Source organism: Hoplias malabaricus, chromosome X2, assembly GCF_029633855.1.
Source record: "Hoplias malabaricus isolate fHopMal1 chromosome X2, fHopMal1.hap1, whole genome shotgun sequence".
NCBI classification, from domain to species: domain Eukaryota; kingdom Metazoa; phylum Chordata; class Actinopteri; order Characiformes; family Erythrinidae; genus Hoplias; species Hoplias malabaricus.
The window spans coordinates 38,974,057-38,992,691 of record NC_089819.1 but is presented as its reverse complement, the minus strand read 5'-3'; the positions used below and the strand labels follow the sequence as shown (position 1 = coordinate 38,992,691).

The window sequence follows — 18,635 nt, the reverse complement described above, 5'->3', positions numbered from 1 at the left end:
AACACAAATCTTCACATATTCATTAATGCTGAGATTTAATTTACAAAGGCTTGGACCCATTTCTTCAATTGTTAAATTTTGGCTCCAGCAAACACTGCCTAATTTTCACAGTGTGTTTTTATTTTTGTGGGATAAGGTTCAGAAATGTGCATTAAACTCCAGAAACTTTTCTTTCTGTTCCTTTACTCCTTGTATCACAGATGTATTAGTTTTATATATAGGCAGTGTTTATTTAGTAACGTTCATTTCAAAGTCTTGACACATAGATGGATATTCACAGTTTGTAGACATCAACAGAATGGAATGATTCGGAAAAGCTAAACATGAGCCTAAAGTCACCATGCTCAGTACCAAATATTGGCTAGATGGGTTTACAGAACTGTGTTCTCTAGCATGAGGAAACTCCAGTTATTTTGGGATGAACTGGGCTGAACTAGTCACCCAACATCATACCTTTAACAGGATACATCATCAAGAGTTAACTAGATTTGTAATGCTGAAGTCAGTCATGTCTAAGCTGAACATGCTTCTCAAGAGTCAGAGATTTACCTCATGGCATTGGAAAACAGATGTTGTGACCCCAATCAACAAACACCTACAGCTGGCTGGCTCCCTCCAAACAACAACAAAATCTACAATAACAACAGCAAGTGTCCTAAATGACCACTCTCTTTATAGCAAACAATATATTTAAACTACATTCAGGACTAAAAACAGGGTGGGTTAATTATGGGGCAACTTTGGAGGGGACACATCTCAAAGCAGGCCACATAATATGCTGAAATGAACAACCCTAAAACAGATTAAGTCTGAATAGATCTCAGATTCCAGAAGTGGTGCAAGTGTTCCACTGTTTTTCTTTCTTTTAGTTTTATTATTGCAAAGATGAAAGAGAATTTCACAAATCAGGCTTTCTTGACTCAGAGATCCCATAGATGTGGTGAGGTCTTCTGTAAACAGTTGCATTAGGTACATTTAGGCTTAAAAAACATTGGATTTAGTCTTGCTGTGTTGCATGGACGGCACATTGCCTGGGCTGGCCCAAGTTTCCCATGTTGGCATTAAGCATTCGTTGTTGCTATGCTAACCCCTCCTTTATTCTTGTTTCCAGGCTCCCCTGCTCGGCCTCCTATTTCCCCAAATAAGAAGACAAATCTGGTGGGAAAACCTACTAGACTAGGTGAGTACTAACAATCAATTACTGTTATATATGGTCCAATTTATTTTGCTTAATTAAAAATTATAGCATTTTACATCTTATCAAAAATGCCCTATTCCTATTTTTTTTTTTTTTTAAATAGGAATTCTGATGGTTTTTCTAAAAAAAAAAATCTCTTCTGACTGCAGTTTAATTATATTAATATTTTGGGTCATAACTTCGTCTCCCGTAAAAATAAATAAATAAATAACAACAAAAAAACAGTTAATCTAATTGTATACACCCATATATATATATATATATATATATATATATATATATATATATATATATACACACACACAGTAATACCTAGACTTTCGAGTTAAAGTGAATTGAAATGCTTTTTATTTGTTCCAGCCTCCCAAATAAGCACACCAAAATTTTTGTTAGATGTTTTTAATCTTGTCTATTGAAGGGTTGCCTCAGTCAGTATAGAGGCGTGTTTAGCATTAGTGATAATGCAGTATGTGTGATTTCTGTATATTCTTCTCATTTACAGACAAGGCCATTGACTTGAAGCAGGCCTCCATTCTGCCGAAAGTGCCCCCAGTGTCAGTGAAACCCACCAAGCCCAAAACAACTCCTTCCCCACTGAATGGTAAAGATAATGAGTAGAGAATATAGCCTCTTCATCAGTTGCTAGGTTAAAGTGAATCAACAGAACTAAGATTAGAGACAGGATTTAGTTATGAAAGGTGGGATTCTGATGGAAAATCTCTCATAATCCACTGAATCTCTTATGTTTGTATTTCTTTGGTTTCATTGGTTTCACAGCAACGCAGTTTGAAACATGGGAGAACTCGTCGGTCTTCAGCTCCATTCCAGCATCCAAAATCGATGTCATGGGCAAAGAACGCTTCATTGGTAAAGAAAAATTTATAGATTCATAATGAGTCTTTTCATTTAATACAGTGCGCGAAAGATGTTTTCACAATTTTCTGTTATTTTGGTTATGTTTGGTGAATTCACATTTATTTGTACCAATTTATTTAATTAATACCACTATCAATACACTTAATTTATTAATTACAGTTATAATTTGATTGTATTTTTCCTGGAACTATTATATATACCAAATCTGTTTTTTTTCCTTCAGTACCTGAGTAGCTATATATAGCTATATATATATTTGAGATATAAATTTCATGAATTCGACAATATTTTTCTGTAAAAAATTGGTAAATGTGTACTCTATTTCACCAAACATTGATTAAGCCTACTCATCCAACATTTATTTTAAATTAATAATTTTAATAGGTAGTTTGGCACCATTTCTACTGCAGTAATAGCTTCTACTTTTCCATGAAGGCTTTAAAATATATACAAGTACAAGCCTTGAGCCACAAAAGCATTATTCGTGAGGTGAGGTACTGATGTTGGATCAGAAACAACAATCCAAGCACTTTATATACCTCTAGCCACCGTTTAGTTGCTTCAAAGCATTCCATTTATGTTACTGCTTTTCTTTAGAGATTTTCCTAACTGAGCATATTTTTCTGCTATGTGTGCACTTTAATAGATAGTTAGATAGATTCAACTTTATTGTCATGGCTCTGTACAGATACAAGACAATGAAATGCAGTTAGCATCTACCAGAAGTGCAAATAGTAGCATAGTGCAATGTTGCAGGATTCATTCTTTAGTAGGGCCTAGTGTATAGACCTTCATCAATATGAACTTTTCTCCTAGCTCCTCATGTGGTGTATAAGACGGATAAAAAACCAGACGAACCATGCTCCATCACCACATCCCTGAGATACTTCCCTGAGGATGAAGCTACAGAGACAAATGTGACTGGTCCCCCACGTACTGCTCCATCCAATCTCACCGTGGTCACCGTGGAGGGTTGTCCTTCCTTTGTCATCCTTGACTGGGAGAAAACTGATAACGAAACCAAAGGTAAACTGAGTGGTGGAATCAGATAAAGGTATAACCTGACATTTCAAATAATACAAAGAAAAAATCCCCTAAAATGGTCAGTTTCCTTAGTTAAGGAACATGACTTCATTGTTTCCAAAATCTATGTCTTGGGCTTTTTAAAACATTAGATTATGAATAGGGATAAATATATACTTTTTCCTGACAAAAAACACTTGTACATTGTACACAACTATACGGTAAACATGTACATTGCTATACATTTCAGGATACATTTCCATTGTTTGCATCTTGACTGTAAGGCAAGGTTTTACTGACATTGTAGTACTTTAAAAATTGGTCTTTGATTAGTAGCAAACAAAAAAGTGATTTTGGTGGTATATAGAAAACACAACAACAACAAAAACTGGTGTAAACTGAAAAATAATGTATCTATATGGTTAATTAAATATTCACTGTTCTATACAGAAACCATTTTTAAAAAACCATCAGGAAGACACTGTTCATACTGTACGTTTTGTTCATTAAGGTATACTTACAAAAATATAAACATACCATCAATGTCACAGAAATGGTCTTAAAACCCATCCCTGTACCTTAAATGTAATGGAATATGGTCATATCATGTTCCCTAAATTATGTTACTGTCTACTTCAACAGAATATGAAGTCATCTCCACAACGAAAGGTCCAGATGGTGAAAAGGTGTCTATACTTACCACCAACCAAACTCACACAGCAGTGGAGAACCTCAAACCTGAGAGCAAGTAAGTCCTTACCAAAACCACACTAAATTGCCACAAGTGTCTGAGCACATGCTCATCAACCATTTCTGAAATAAATTGCATTCATAAAGTTTGTCCTCTATGGTGACAGCTTAGACTAGATGCTGGAATATTTCAGTGAGATTTTGATGCCATTTAAGTTTCAGTAAGTTTTTTTACATACTTATTTCCAGCCCCTTGGGTGTGTGTGTGTTTTCAATGAAGATTATATAAAAATATTTTTACCTATGGCCAAGGCTGTAAGGACTTTAAGGCCAGCAGGACTTTAGCAAAGCCATGGGCTGTCTGTCAGAGAGCTGTCACACTCACTAGCTTTTTAATGAGCCTGAAATGGGACTGTGATCTGGCCACAGTTACAGCATAAAACAAGGCTCCATATGAAGTGGGAGCCGGCACGTGGAACCTCCTAATGTCAGGACTTCACATGGAAGATCCATTAAAGAGGCCTTGAGTCCAAAAAATACTCAGCTCAAGTGTCCCAGCTCTGCAGATGAAGGAACACGAGAGTCGTTTTGAATGAACGTTAAATGCATTGGCGAGTAAGACTACAGCTACGTTCATTTTAATAGGACTGGACTGAGTAGACTTCCAGCCCTCTGGAATCTTAAGCTCAGGAGACAGTAAGAGTGATAATACAGGACCACACTCAAGCCATATTTAACACTAAGTTACATATCACAACACTGTTTATGGGTCTAAAATTGTTCAATATTTGTTATTAATTCAAACAGAAATTGAAATGTGCTAAAATTATTCTTTTATTAATATTTTCTTACCCCAAAAATGGGACGGAATGCAAGGATGCCCAGTAATTTGCTCTTCTAATATTTTACTGCAGAAATCTGGAACCAATCACTTTTTACAGAAGTTTTGTATAGAACCAGCAGCATGGTGAAATATTTCTTTAGATTCTTAGAGAGTGTGCTGTATATGGTTCTATATAGCACTAAGATGGTTCTTCTGTTGTAACAAGCCAGACTTCCTAACAATAGGTCACTTTTTCGTGCTATACAGAAATGATTTCATAAACATACATAGAACCACACTTTTTCATCAGTTATAAGAATCATTTAATCAGGGAAAGAACCATTTCAGAATGGAAAAGTTCTGTGTAGAACATGTGGTTCTAACTAGACCCATTGCCTAAAATCCCATTGAAGAACCTAATTTTAAGAATATAACTCACAGAAGGGTCTTGTTCATTTTAGATATATTACCATATATAGTTTTATTTGCATTCCTTCTAACACATTGCTGATGTTTATTATATTAACATGTATATTGCAGTTATATATTTATATGTATATCAAAATATCTATGTCTATTTGTATTTGTAAATACTATCCTGCACTCGGTGGTGCAGCAGGTAGTGTCGCAGTCACACAGCTCCAGGCACCTGGAGGTTATGGGTTCGATTCACATTCCGGGTGACTGTCTGTGAGGAGTTTGGTGTGTTCTCTCTGTGTCCACGTGGGTTCCCTCTGGGTGCTCCGGTTTCGTCCCACACTCCAAAAACACACGTTGGTAGGTGGATTGGGGACTCAATAAGTGTCCGTAGGTGTGAGTAAATGTGTGAATGTGTATGTTGACCTGTGAAGGACTGGCGCCCCCTCCAGGGTGTATTCCCAACTTGCGCCCAATGATTCGAGCTAGGCTCTGGAGCCACCACGACCCTGAACTGGATAAGCAGTTACAGATAATGAATGAATGAATATCTTGCACTCTGGTGAAATATAGATTTCAGAGAGATGTATAATTGTTTACACACGCATTATTATGTAACACTGTTACATGCATTGGATTATACAGCCAAAGTCTGAGCTTACTAATCAAAACAAAGTCCTCAAACACTTACTTGGTGTTGTTTCATAGGTATGAGTTCAAAGTGAAGCCAAAGAATGAACTTGGTGTGGGACCACCCAGTGAACCAGTGTCCTTCAACACAGAGTCTGGTACGTGTGTTAAAACAAACTGTGAAACAGCACACCTTCGATCTCATTACATGAACATCTATCACTATGAGTTCTGCAATTCTGAGCTGGGGAGGTTAGTGACATTTCATGGCAGAGCATATGTTGATACAATAGCAATCCTGTATGTATTACATACAAAAAGGTTTATTTAAGTTGTCAGCCTGTCAAACTATATTTCCCTTTGCTTTAGGTGGTTCTGACATCTGCCATTTCATTTTCAAGCGTGTCAAAATCCGCTAACAGCAAAGAGTGAACTCTGAAGTGTATTGCCATTACTCTGTCCAAATGTGTGTCAAAGAGAGGCATGAATTTGAACCATGTCTCTACCTCTCACAGAAGAATGCCTGTGACTAATATAATGAGCACAGTCTGTTGCTGTTTGCACCCCACTTATGCTGATACTCTGCATGCTATTATTACACCTGAAGCCCTGACAGGCCTCCCCTTGTCTTGCAAACCGAGTAACAACATGTCATAAACACGCAGCAAATGAAGATTCACGTCATTCACATGTTTATTGGAGGAACTGTACCTTTGAACCCAGTTTACCTTTTGGAGAAAGAAAGAAATTGTGAAAATTGATGATGAGTACTGTGTGGAGGGACAAGTAAATGAATGAAAGAAAAGGGTGTACAACAGTACAACGGTGGTTTTAAAGTCCAGTCGTGCTCTCTAACGGTACATTACATTATTTTCTTCAGAAGTAGAAGTGAATATTTGTAACCTTTCATTATAGAACTGTGTAACATAATTTAAGTCCTGGAGAGGGGAAAATTACGTTTCCTAACTAAAAGTACTAAATATGTACCCTTGAAGGTACCATGACAGTGACAGTGTTTTTGACATTGTAAGTAAATCAGTTCAAAATAACCACATGCTTTCACCTACCTACCCTTGGATCCTTGTCAATACATTTTATGTATGTAGCAGGAATGTATGTTAATGTACAGGTTAGTACTGTATAGATATTGAAAAATATTATACCTCCAGGATACTCTATAAATATAAGATGGTGATGGTACAGTCTTATATCCATGGATCTGTAAAATGTTTTTTTAAGGATTGTTGCCTTATATAGAAACCATTGGCAGATGAATTGATAGAGTTAGTGCAATAAAGAGAGAGTGAGGAAACTTCCAATGGACAGATGATAAATACAGTGAATGATAGCAAAAAAAAATAGGACAATAGGTGTTGAAGAGAGGTGATTGATTTTGTACTTCCAGTTGTCTTGCTGTTGAATCATTTTTGGATCAGCTCTTGATGCCCCAAAAGGCTCGTCCATGCCAGTGGGTCTGTCCTCACAAGAACTATTTAAAGAGTCTTTGGAAAAAAAAAACACTATTTATCTGCTTGTTGGAATTTATTATAGTTTTATACTCAAGGCACACTGCCCACACATGGTTAGCCAGAGTAGGGTTGGAACATAGGCCTTTCTAAGTTTCCTATAACCTACAGATCATTTTGATGGCTTCAGCAACCAGGTTGCTTTCAGATGAACCAGTGATTGTGAGTGTCTCATCTATTATTTGTTCCCCCTCCTCTCTCTCTGCAGCGGATCCCAGAGTGAGCGAGTATGTTTCAGGTGAGTGCATGGATTCAAAATTGAGAGAACAGAAAAGGGAAAGAAGCTCTCTTTGGAGACTCATCTTGAATGAAAACACATTTGTTCCTCCAAATCCCATTCCCAGCCAGATTAAACATCCATGATGTCGAAATGAAGAGAACAGAAACATTCTAAAATTCTCAAAATTAAAGATCCCATTCTACATTCTGTTATTATACAGAGTCCTGTTCCAAACAGGAACTCTGTTCTTAAAAAGAAATCCCAGTGAGGAACTGTCCAAAGCAATGATACATTCTGAATATATTTACATCAAAGATTCCTTTCTGGAATATAGAGAATCATGCTAAATAGACACATATAAAGATATATTCTGTGTCACCAAAAAGCACTAAGAAATGATGTAGGGCCATCATTTCAAACTGTAACCTCAAAAAGTCTTTGACAATAAAAACTTTGAGACATTCTAAACCGCTACATTTGTCATGCTATAATCCAGAGATTCAGTGTAAAAACCAAGACTGCTATTTTATAAAAACAGACTCTAAAAGTATTAAAAGGAAGCCATTTCAGTCACAGACATTGTGTGGATGTCTTTTTTTTTATCTTTTATAAATTCTTCACATTCTCAAATCTTTTCTTCTGTGGCATCTTTCAAAGAGCCCATTGTGCCACAATCACATTATACCCTACATTCGACCTTAGAAATATTCTAAAACCTCCGAACAGCACAAAACGCTCTTGCAGTGACCATTTCAAAGAGCTGGAAGATGTTCATCTCCTGTCTTCCTGCTCTCTGTTACAGACTGAAGTATATTGGATATTCTTACAAAGAATACAATGAGTCAATAGAGAGCAAGGAGTGTGAGTGATGAGCCAGTGGAAATAGTCTAATGGAACGGCCCCTTGACTCTGCTAACAGGTCTAGCAGGCCTTTGCCACAGGTGTAAAAACAGAGTGAAGACAACGGCTCCAGCATTGCACTGAAGAAAACATTAGTGTCAGAGACTGTTTTTACATGCCGTGCATTAGCAGATGACATGTAGGCACATCGGGCAATGAAATCAACTCATGAGATTTCATACTTTTTACTGCTCTACCGAAATATCCAGGAAAATGTATGAACACAACTCAGTTTAGAAAAAGATTTACACATCACACATACCTAAGCCTTTCATGACAATGGGCATAAAGCTCCATAAATATTTATAAAGACTTGTAGATATTATTGTCATTCACTTGAGAATGTGCCCTGATCAGTGTCTTGAGGGCTGTTAAAAAATATTTTATCTATATAACTTTAAGTTAATTGTCACCAAAGGCATATTTTGTCATATGACATTTGATATAATTTTCCCCATTTTATGTCCCCAGTTCATTGACTTTATGTATGCTCTTTAGCAGCCCATTTGACAAATATACACTGGTTGAGCCTCATTTATCATTGAGCCTAATTTGTCATTGGTCAGTTTCTGCTCACATGGAATTTATTTTTTTATATTTGAATGGGGCCATTTTTAGTTGGACACTAACATGTAGTTTCTATGGTGCTGGCACCAGTTTAGCAGCCATGTCAGTGTCATTAGACCCAACAGACAAAAATATCCAGACAACTTCAGATCTGTGGTCAGATTCGGCCTAGTAATAAAGGAAGGTACTATCCCCTTACTAGATTAGCTGGTGTATGCTCTCGTGGGCTTTTTAACAATGGGCACAGTGAGTACATAATGATATAAAATACTTTAATAGTGATAGTGATAGCTGAAATTTGTTGTGTTTTGTTTGTTTCAGGTAAAGATGCTATATGGACACAGTTCCCATTCAAGACAGATTCGTACTCAGAGTGCAATGGAAAGCAGTATGTGAAGAGAACATGGTACCGCAAATTTGTCGGCATACAGCTTTGCAACTCACTCCGATACAAGATCTACTTGAGTGACTCTCTGAATGGTCAGTACTCCATGTTAGTTTTAAGATCTTGAGACTTAAGTGTTAAGTGTTAGGTTTGAGTTTTCTAGTTAAGCTCCAATACATAATACCCATGACTATTGAACTACAGTATATTGCAGCAGAAATGTAAGGGGTATTCCAATTCAATTATTCCAATATATATATATATTATTATTATTATTATAATCTGTAGTTCAGCACTGCATCCATTTGCCACATCTGATTGGCAAACGTAATGTATACTTTATGTTTATTATCAGTATTGCCCTGCATGCATTATGCAAACATACTATACAACATTTGAGAATATCCTCCACAAGATAATCATCTGACTTCTAGCAGTAATGTGAGCAAGCTGAATTCCTTGTCACTGAGCCAATTAGCAGGCAAAATATCCACATCCATGTAGCACTTGTAGTATTTAGCAGGTTCCTCAAATTAGCAGATCATTGACTAACATTAAAAACACCACATACCTGTTTCTCAGGCAAATTCTACAATATCGGAGATCAGACGGGTCATGGAGAAGACCACTGTCAATTTGTGGACTCTTTCTTGGACGGAAGAACTGGCCCTCAGCTGCCTGCAAACCAGCTGCCATCCAGGACAGGTACAATTGCAACGAAATATCAGACAATCAGAAACTTAATCTGTAATGCCAGTGATATATAAAGTCATATAAACTCATTAGCTGAATAATTAATTACATATGAATTTGACTATCTTATTTTTCAAAAGATATTCATAGTGGTTTGATATGATTTACTTTCTGTAATCAGCAGTAGTTTATTTAGTGAGTGTCTCTAGAAAGGAGAATTGGATTTACAGAACTTTATTTTTTATCAGCAATATTTAATAATACAAAAATATACTGTATAATATATTTAGGCTGATCCATATGCAGAAATACATGTGCCTTTCAGACTTACACATATGTTTGGCTAGTTTTGTATCTAGGCTGACTCCAGCCAAGCCAGAGGAATCTGGGTTACTATCATTTCACTTTCCACTTCAGATTCTCATTTTGTAAAGAACAAAGGCCTTTCCACTGACCCATAATTGACCCATATTTTTTTTTAATTTCACAGGTTTTTACAGGGCAGTGAGGCAAGAGCCTGTCCATTTTGGCCAAATAGGTGGCAACTCCCACATCACTTATGTGGCATGGTACGAGTGTGGCACCCCAATCCCAGGCAAGTGGTGAAACAAAAGTGGACAGAAGCCTGAGGAGGAAGAGCAAATCTAATTGGATAGTGAAGGTCACATGCTGTTCTTTTCACATCCACCAATGTTTTGCTGTCGTGTGATACCTCAACTTCCAGCAACTTCCAAGTCCAACCCTTGTGAAATAGTGTACAGGATTGAAGAGTCAGGGACTTTTAAATGAGTGTGTTTGTGTTATATATTACTGAACCGCTGTCTTATTTATCATTACTACAGAAGTACACAAAAAGATGGAAAATATAACGAGAAACCATAGAGAAATCTTTGCTTCACATACACTGAAGTTAAGATCCATAAAATTGCAGAAATATTGGGAAGCTGGCTCCCAGAAAGTATTTTGATATTTTGTGTAATATTATTTAATAATTATATGTATCTTGGCTTTAACCAGTGACAGGGCTCTGGAATTTTCTTGGGTTTCGAAGCCCCAAACTTATATATAGCCAAGACTCTTTGCTTTATTGTGTACTCAAAGTGTTAATATGTTGAACATAAGAGTTTACAACAACATTTTCCATTCATTCATTCATTCATTCATTTCCTTTGGGCCCATTCACTCACTCACACTCGTTGTATTCATAGGAATGAATGACTGACGTCTTCCTTTGTAAGCCCTGCTTTTCTGGGTGGGACCATACACTTGCAGTTTGCACAGCATAAATATATTTATATGTATATGGAGAGAAAGTATTTTTGCAGTAAATGAATACCAGAACAAAATATGTCTCGGTTCAAGCTCATGAACCACAGTTTCATCGTTTTGTTTTTCCTCAGAATGTATTATGTACAGGATCTTTGTTTGTCTCCTATGCTCTAAGACAGAGAATAATTAATCTATATATCTATATAAAGTTGTTGGTAAGATGAAATTGCATTGTTGTGTTGGATGCAACTTGTTTATTTGCCTATGTATTTTTGTTTTTCATAATAAAAAATAAAACAGAATGTTTCCCCTTTTTTAATAAAAAAGGTATCCTGTCTTTTTTCACTATAATTACTATGGATTGATTATGTCCATTTTTTTATGCAAATAACCTCAAGGATTTGACTTGGGTGCCATTCAGGCTTGATGGTGTTGGTCATGATAGGAGATCTAGCCGGTGGATTGAATTGGCAGTTACTGAAATTGGAGAGGAAATTGTATAAACGTTCAAAAAGATTCTGATTACATATATTCTATCTTTTTTCCATTCTTCTTTACTGTGAAAGTCCCACTGCCAATGAGGCATTACATGTGGTACTAACATTGTAACTAGCTTTCACTTTTAAAGCTAACAAAGCCACAGTGAGCCATTTCGAAACACCACATATAATCCCGCAGATTTCTTAAAAGACATAGATAAAGTCCAGGTTTCCTGTAGTGGCCAAGACTGAGCTTCAGCGTCCTCTCCTCACTCTCTGAGCCACCGCCATCCAATTAGAAACGTCAACAGTACTGCACACATTACCACACTTTTCCAGCCTCGAAAAGCGAGGCAGCTACTGCCAAATTCAACACGGAAATTCTCAGAGAAACCACATGGCCAGGAAAGAAAGACCAGAAAAAAGGGCCTATGAAAATTTCAGAATGCCTAGCTGTGACTTTATTAGCTTTCCAAAAGAAAGTTACAGTCTGGGCATGACAGCTAATGTCACATGGAAGTGGATGTTTCTCTTGGGTGAGAGATAAAGAAAGAAAGAAAGAAAGAAAGAAAGAAAGAAAAAATGCAATAAAATAATAAAATAATAAGAAAAAATAATGTTTATAGACACCTATCTTTCTTTATTTTGTTGTTGTTGTTGTTGCTGTTATTGTTAAATTAAGGGTACCTATGACACTGTAACAGCTTCTGAATATCTTGGAAGGCTTTAGACATGGGGAAAACTGCAGTGGGGATTTTATGGCAGACACAGGAGCATTAATGAGGTCAGGTACTGATGTTGGATGATTAGATCTGGATCACAAACACCACTCCAACTAGAGATAGAAGATGGAACTCCATTATTCCACATTCCAACCCAGGCAACACTTGTCATTGGCTGTTCTAGATCATTCCATGTCATTGCATGCTTTTTTACAGAGATATACAATCCTTGTTTAAAGTTGAAGTCACTGACCATAAGGGGTGAAAAATTATGTGTTTTAGGCATATAGTGTACAATGTTTAATCGAATGAACAGACTCAGAGGGTAGCACTAAATCCAAAAACTATTGCGTAAGAAACTACATATGTTACTAATTTCTCTCAATATACCACTGGGAAACATTTTTGTTTTATTTTGTTTACATGCAAATGTTTCAGTTATGCCCCAGCAGGGCCCATAATGTGGGTCATGTAGTGGTTAGAGGTCAAAGTGTCTCTCATTTTATTGCTCAAATCATAAATATGTTGAGAAACAACCAAGAACATTAGAATCTGACTTTCATTTTTGACAGTTATGGAAAATATCATTAAACATTTTCAGAAACCTATTAGCAAATCTATTATAGAGATTCTAGAGGATCTAGAGTAGAGATCTCTTGCTCAAAGTTTCACCCCAAAGGGGTGCTACGTTAAAGGGAATGTCTATAATAGGGAAATGCTGTTCTCTGGGTTGTTTACCCTCAGAAGTTTCATGTCTTTTAACATGAAATGATATATTTGAGGGAAAAAAATAACTGGAGGGGGTGCCAGTCAATCACTCGGATTGGTGTTCACACCCACAACCCCAGGACCCTGGAGCTGTGTGACAGCTGTTGTACTACCGTGCCATCCTGTTATTATCATTAATTAAATTATTAATTATTTAATTAATTAATTAATTATTTAATTGTCTGTAACCACTTATCCAGTTCAGGGTTTCAGTGGGTCCGGGACACATCCTGGAGGGAGGGCCAGTCCTTCGAAGGGCAACGCACACTCACATATTCACTAATTCAATTAATATTAATTATCATATTTTAAAGTGTGTGATAATTATTTTAAATAATTCAGGAAAATTTTAACTTGTGTTTCCTGTTCCTTTATAAAGAACACAGACAGGCCATTTTGTGTGTGTGCCTTATCTAACAGGAACAAAGAAAGGTGAAGCGAAAATAAACATGCACAGATGCCCAATAATGAACCTGTCAGATCATGCACATCATTTCAACCAACCTTTGTTTCAGCTGCAATATCTCCATTTCACACAGCTGCCAATGCTTTCTTCATACATGTATTGGAACCAGTCCAATGGTCAGTGGCAGTGTTACGGAAGAGAAGTAGATAAAACAGCAGGAGACAGTGTTGTCTGTCATGTTACAACACAAACATTTGATCAGCAACAGCCACACACATGCACAATACACATTTGAAATGTTGAAACATATAGTCCCAAATGTAATTTGATGGCAGAAGTACATTACAAAAAAGCTCTTCATAGAGTGGTGAACCCCTAATTATATTTACTTCTGAAAAATATCCTTTTTTAAAAAACTAATCAGGTCACCTGGCATTATACAACTTTGCTGGTTTTTTTTTGCCTTGTTCCAACTGTTTTGGAACATGTTGCTGGGACCAAACTAAAATGTTTTTTAAAACATTAAAAATGTTGTCTTCGTGTTATTTGAAAGATTACACATCAATGCATTTAGTCTTTATTCAGAATCTGCATAGTGTCCCAACATTTTGGAAATGGTTTTTGCATATCATCACTGTCAAATTTACAAAGAGAAACTAGGTAAGCCCAATTTTGCCAGACAGCCATTGGCCATATAACCATTGTAACAGAACTTTTTCTGGTATTTCAAAAACAGGAACACCCAAAATACATACCCTTGTCACTGGAATGTCTGGGGAAGCTTTGGTGCTTCAAATCAATGACTTTTTATTTTTTACAATAAAAACAAATAATAATAAACTATAAATCATTTGATCTTGTTAGTTGCTGACAGTGTGTGTATAATCATGGAAAAAGCCTGTAAAACTGAAGCACCATGTTGAGATGAAATTAAAGCAACTTGTACTATACTACATCAACCAAATAATTTATAATTGATAAAGCAACAGGGCATCGCATTTGTTTGTTTAATATATAGTAGAAAACAAAATGCTGGGTAACAGAAACATTATCTAAACATAAAGAAGAGACTATGATAAATATTACTTTAACAACATTCAACACATTTCTGTTCAAGGCTCCAGTAAAACACTGATCTGTTCACCGCGGTGAATGGTGGACCCACAGCGCTGAAGCAGCGTGAGTGTGTCCCAATTCAGCTCTCAGCTCTCTGACCTCTTGAACACTTCAACCCTCACGCCTTCTGCTCACCTTTCAACAATGTAATCAAAGTGAACGTTTTAATAAAGGTTTTAGGGGTGATGGCAAGAAACGGGACAGGGGAAAGCCTGCAGACAGCAAAATCCTGGACATTTTGGGCAATTAAAAATTTTTAGGACGCATTTGATCGTCCTAAATGATTACTTGTCCAGGGAAAAGAGTGCGTTTGGTCACTAAAGTGGAATGTGAAATATGACTGAACTAACAACAGACAGTGTAGTGGTGCCACCTTAAGTTCTCTCTGTGAAATACGGCTGAATTAATAGTTCCTACTCACGCATTCGCATGAAAATTAGGTGTCAATCAGTCAGTCACTCAGTCGCATAAATGACTCTTCTAGGCCGGCCCGGCAGGCGGTATCTCCCAAACTAGTAACTTTACAGGTGAAGGAATAACCTTCTTAACTTTCAATGTAAGTCTATGTAAAACGATTTTATTCCAAATAATTTTGGAGCATTTCTATTAGGTAATTCATCATGAAATGTCCACATGATATGAAGGACAGCTGGTGTGTTTAAATGATGTTGTTAACATAAAAATCTACAAAAATGCAGATACATATTTTAAAATTGTACAGCAATGATTATTACCTAATTATAATTATGTTAATTTAACAGTGCTTTATTTTTCTTGTGATTGGTGTAGTATAGTGTATAACACCTCTGCCTTAAACATTGTATTGTTAGGTTACACTCCTAGTTCATGAAGGAAAATGCAGCTTCAGTTACAGTCTTTGGACGAGAGACATAATTAGTATGATTAACATAAATATCGCTCTAGATAAGGGCAAATGTAAATATCATAAAAATGTTAAAAATATGACACTATGTTAACCATTTTTACAAAGCATCCCCCATCCCAAATAACAGAAAACATGATATTTTTGTTGAGAAAATGAAAAAAAATAAACAAAAACAACAAGTAAGGCTTGCTCTTGTAACTCTCCAGGGTGGTCAATCATGCTGCCCACCCATGGTTCCCTTACACAGCTGGATCTCCAGAGGAGCACTCAAACACATCGGCAGCTTCTGGCCTTAACTTTATGACTAGCTTCTGCCTGCAGATTTGGTAATAGCCCCAGCCAGTTTTAAAGTCCTCTTAGTGAGGAGTATGGCCGAGAATCAAAGCTGTGATTCTAGCTAGCTGCCAAGGTGAAAGTCAGCTCCCTGCCCAGTGGCAAATCACCATCCAGTGGGGAACTAAAAGAACAATGTCAAACACATGTTGATATATATATATATATATATATATATATATATATATATATATATATATATATATATATATATATATATATATATATATATATATATATATATACACAAATAGTTGCTATTGGCTATACTGCCCCCACGTTTTCCAGTGGTACTGCTCTTTTTTATCTGTATTCATAACATACAAAAATATACACACAATGAATGCAAAGTATAGACAGAAGACTCAGTTTCCATTCCCATTAATAATCATGAGCATACATGAAACTTAACAGTATACTTAGTTGGCTGAACACTTTGTAGTCAATGTGGTAATTTGAAAGGTAGTCAGAGTAGGGATGAGAGAGCCAGGGTAATATGATTGAAATTTTCTATAATATTCAGATATTTTTATCTGTGAATGTGTGAACATGTTTTAGTCTGCTTTGCACTAGATGTTAAAACATTAAAAACTTAATGGCAGTCATAAAAACATTAGTGATCTGATGTTCTGCAGTTCTGGATTGCTAGTACCAGAACACAGTTCCACCTCTACACAGCCCAGTCCAGGGGGATATTATAACCCTTGACCAATACTCGGGAGCTTATGTGACAACTATAGAGCATCCCATTCTATTTCAAGTGCTTAAAAAATATAGAGATTATGGAAGGAGTGTCTGGTTACATGGCTGATGCTGTAAGAAAATTAAAGCAACAATGCAGAATGCAATGGAACTTTATTTTCTACTCCATAAAGTGTCACAAATCATTCCCAATGAATCCTTTATGCCATGAAATGTGGTTCTTGGCTCCACTCAGAGAAAACGAACAGGGCTAATTCATTCATTAACAATGATGGAGCTTTTGTTATTGAGAGATTCCTGACAGGAATGTGCCCTGTCTCTTGTTGCATGTTTCTCTGATATAAATATAAACACAGTGTTGGTTTGCTTTTGCATTGAGCAAGCACAAGCTGTCGAATGCTGAATCAAGTAATCAGTTATCAGATCATCATGGGTTGCTCAACAGGAATAGAACATTTGTGGTTATTTGTGCCATTTTTGAGCCACCCTTAGGTTCCCAAGCCATTTGGGATATATGTATACAAACTTTCTATTTAAGATCAAATTATATTAATATTCATATTACAAGCCTTATTACACAATTTGGGATTTTTTTCTTAGGTCAGATTTGGCAATATTGATGCTTCACATTCATAAACATAAAAACCCTATATCTGTGTGCAGTGTAAACTCAAATGTCCCTGAAATTATATGGGACATTCAAAGGGCTCCATCGCACACATGGTCTCTAAAGCCAGTGTAGTGCATGATGTAGTTCTACACCTAAGTACTAAGAAAAATTCATTTATATTCAGCTATTGACTGCAGAGTTAATTTTTTTCATTATGAGTGCAGTCCATTAGGAAGCATGGAGATATTTGTGATATAGCTTGAATGTCACTGCCACTACCGATGACGACAAGCATTAAGTGATGCATGAAAATGAAATATGATCTGTTGCTCACAAATTGTCCTTCATCAGAATAACAATCTTTTCAGAATCAAATTTTGTTCCATACAATACCACATTTTTGGGTCATTTCATTATGGTTGAAAGTTATCCATATAATATATAATTATATATTTCAATTTTTGATCTTCACCACGACCCTGAATTGGAAAAAGCAGTTACAGATAATGAATGAATGAATGAATGAATTCATTTTTTAAAGTGTTGATGTTGAAGTGCCTCCTCTATGGGTTCTGGGAGGGTTGCTCTAACATGTTTTCCTCATACATAACTTGAGGCTTGTTTACTCACTATTCCCTACATTGCTCACTACATATTGCACATATGGAACTCATATTCATATGGAACTGAATTCTGCAGCTTAGGAAGTGCCACCTAGTGTTTACTGGTGGATTTCTACATGTGGTAACTAGAAAGAAAATGTTCAGTGTTATGTGACACTCTAAGATTATTTTCCTGATTCATTTGTACATTGTACATAACAATTTTCTGGCTGGCTCGCTCTTAACTTAGCCATTTAACAATGGTCTTTAGAAGTACCTTTTGCCACTTCACGTGGCCAAGAACAGCCTACTACTGCATAAAAATAAATTTGACTGACACATAAAAGGACCAATCACAAGTCTGCCATTTTGGCATAGCATGTGGAGGCAGTCTGTTACTATTGACCAGTAGCATAACCTGTTAAAAACAACACACAAAGGTACATATATGCGTAGGTACCAAGAGCCACAATGTAACTGGCAGAATCCTGACAGTAATAATAATAATAATAATAATAATAATAAATGGAATTTTTAAAGCGCTTTTCAGTAACCCAAAGACGCTGTCACAATCAGATGAACACATAAAGACAATCACATCCATAACACTACATAACATACAATGATACAAAACAGGAACAAGGTTTAAAAAAAAAAAAAAAAACAAAAAAAAAAAAAAAAAAAAAAAACAAGGGCTAATCAGAAACAGAGGGATTAAATGCAGCCGCAAACAGGTGTGTTTTAAGTTTGGATTTAAATAGTGATAGAGATGTTGACTGTTGAATTTCTGGAGG

At 36.2% G+C, this 18,635-nt stretch overlaps 1 protein-coding gene across 3 annotated transcripts in view; it reads left to right on the top strand.

The window, feature by feature from the left end:
• Window positions 1–11,456, top strand: part of LOC136677003 (target of Nesh-SH3-like) — a 35,486-nt gene extending 24,030 nt beyond the window's left edge. For all 3 annotated transcript variants that reach the window (XM_066654346.1, XM_066654345.1, XM_066654343.1), the window contains 10 exons: window positions 1,112–1,180; window positions 1,701–1,799; window positions 1,976–2,065; window positions 2,891–3,100; window positions 3,740–3,845; window positions 5,736–5,815; window positions 7,392–7,421; window positions 9,192–9,350; window positions 9,838–9,960; window positions 10,439–11,456. In XM_066654346.1, coding sequence (XP_066510443.1) covers window positions 1,112–1,180; window positions 1,701–1,799; window positions 1,976–2,065; window positions 2,891–3,100; window positions 3,740–3,845; window positions 5,736–5,815; window positions 7,392–7,421; window positions 9,192–9,350; window positions 9,838–9,960; window positions 10,439–10,554 — 1,082 coding nt within the window. In that variant the 3' untranslated portion in view covers window positions 10,555–11,456. The remainder of the gene's footprint in view (window positions 1–1,111; window positions 1,181–1,700; window positions 1,800–1,975; window positions 2,066–2,890; window positions 3,101–3,739; window positions 3,846–5,735; window positions 5,816–7,391; window positions 7,422–9,191; window positions 9,351–9,837; window positions 9,961–10,438) is intronic.
• Window positions 11,457–18,635: the final 7,179 nt, after the last annotated feature.